Genomic DNA, 969 nt, shown 5'->3' on the forward strand with positions numbered 1-969 from the left:
CCAGAGCATGTGCCCTTGACCAGAATCGAACCTGGGCCTTCCAGAGTCCACAGTCCAACTCTCTATCCACTGAGCAGAACAAGCTAGGGATGATTGGTCAATTCTTGTCTGTGCCCTGACCAGGAATCAAATTGTGACCTCCAGGTTCATAGGTTGTCCCTCAACCACTGAGAAACACCAGATTGGCTCAAATTGCTTTTATTGATTTGAGAGAGACAGAGTGAGACAGAGAGAGAAAGAGAGACAGAGAGAAAGAGAGAGAGAGACATCAACATGCCCTCGCACCCAGGGGGTGGCAGATAAAACAACAGAGTTTACTAAATAGGTGAACAGAATGATACACGCCCACTGGCAGGCCAGCAGGACTGGGGCTCAGGTTGACAAGAGCCAGGGACCCCATCACATGTCCTACGAGTTGTCCATCAGCTCAAGGATCATTTCCTCCGTGTCATCCTCCTTGACGTGGAACACGATGCGCCAGAACCGGCCCATGGAATCCAGGTACTGGCTCCCAAGGTGGAGCGTCCACATCGATGGCATGGTGCTTGAGGTCAGCGGACTGGTGGTGAGTGGGATATCCCCACTGTGGATGTTTACCTGGCACAACCATACTTGCAGGACACCTCCTGTGTCCATGACGAGATGCACCCATGTGCGCTGGTTCTCGTCCTCATACACCGAGGGCCCACGGATACTCAGGCAGATGGGGTGCGAGGTGAGGTGCACCTTCGACGGGAGCTCGGCCATGACCCCTCCGTGGTCCAAGGAGCAACAGCCACAGCTTCTCAGAGCCTCTCGCTACTTCGGTCCTGGTATCGAAAGACAGGGGATGGGGTCTCCAAACGCATTTTACCTCGGCTTTTATCTTTATGGTTTTTACGGTTGTGTTTGTGGTTGCCTTTGGTTTATTTTGCAAATTTATAAATCTCAACTTTTCTTTCTTTTTAGCTTTAGATCTCTCTCCTAGAA

The 969-nt window shown here is 51.3% G+C and overlaps 1 protein-coding gene across 1 annotated transcript; it reads right to left on the reverse strand.

Annotated features, from left to right (window-relative positions):
* Positions 1 to 408: 408 nt before the first annotated feature.
* Positions 409 to 747, reverse strand: LOC118657325 (T-cell leukemia/lymphoma protein 1A-like). Its single transcript, XM_036311177.1, has one exon. The coding sequence runs from the start codon at positions 745 to 747 to the stop codon at positions 409 to 411; it is 339 nt and encodes a 112-aa protein (XP_036167070.1).
* Between the last annotated feature and the right edge of the window lie 222 nt (positions 748 to 969).

Source organism: Myotis myotis, unplaced genomic scaffold, assembly GCF_014108235.1.
Source record: "Myotis myotis isolate mMyoMyo1 unplaced genomic scaffold, mMyoMyo1.p scaffold_m19_p_51, whole genome shotgun sequence".
In the NCBI taxonomy this organism is placed as follows: domain Eukaryota; kingdom Metazoa; phylum Chordata; class Mammalia; order Chiroptera; family Vespertilionidae; genus Myotis; species Myotis myotis.

Coding starts and splice junctions, on each gene's coding strand:
- LOC118657325 (XM_036311177.1), bottom strand. CDS start 747: ATGGCCGAGCTCCCGTCGAAGGTGCACCTCACCTCGCACCCCATCTGC.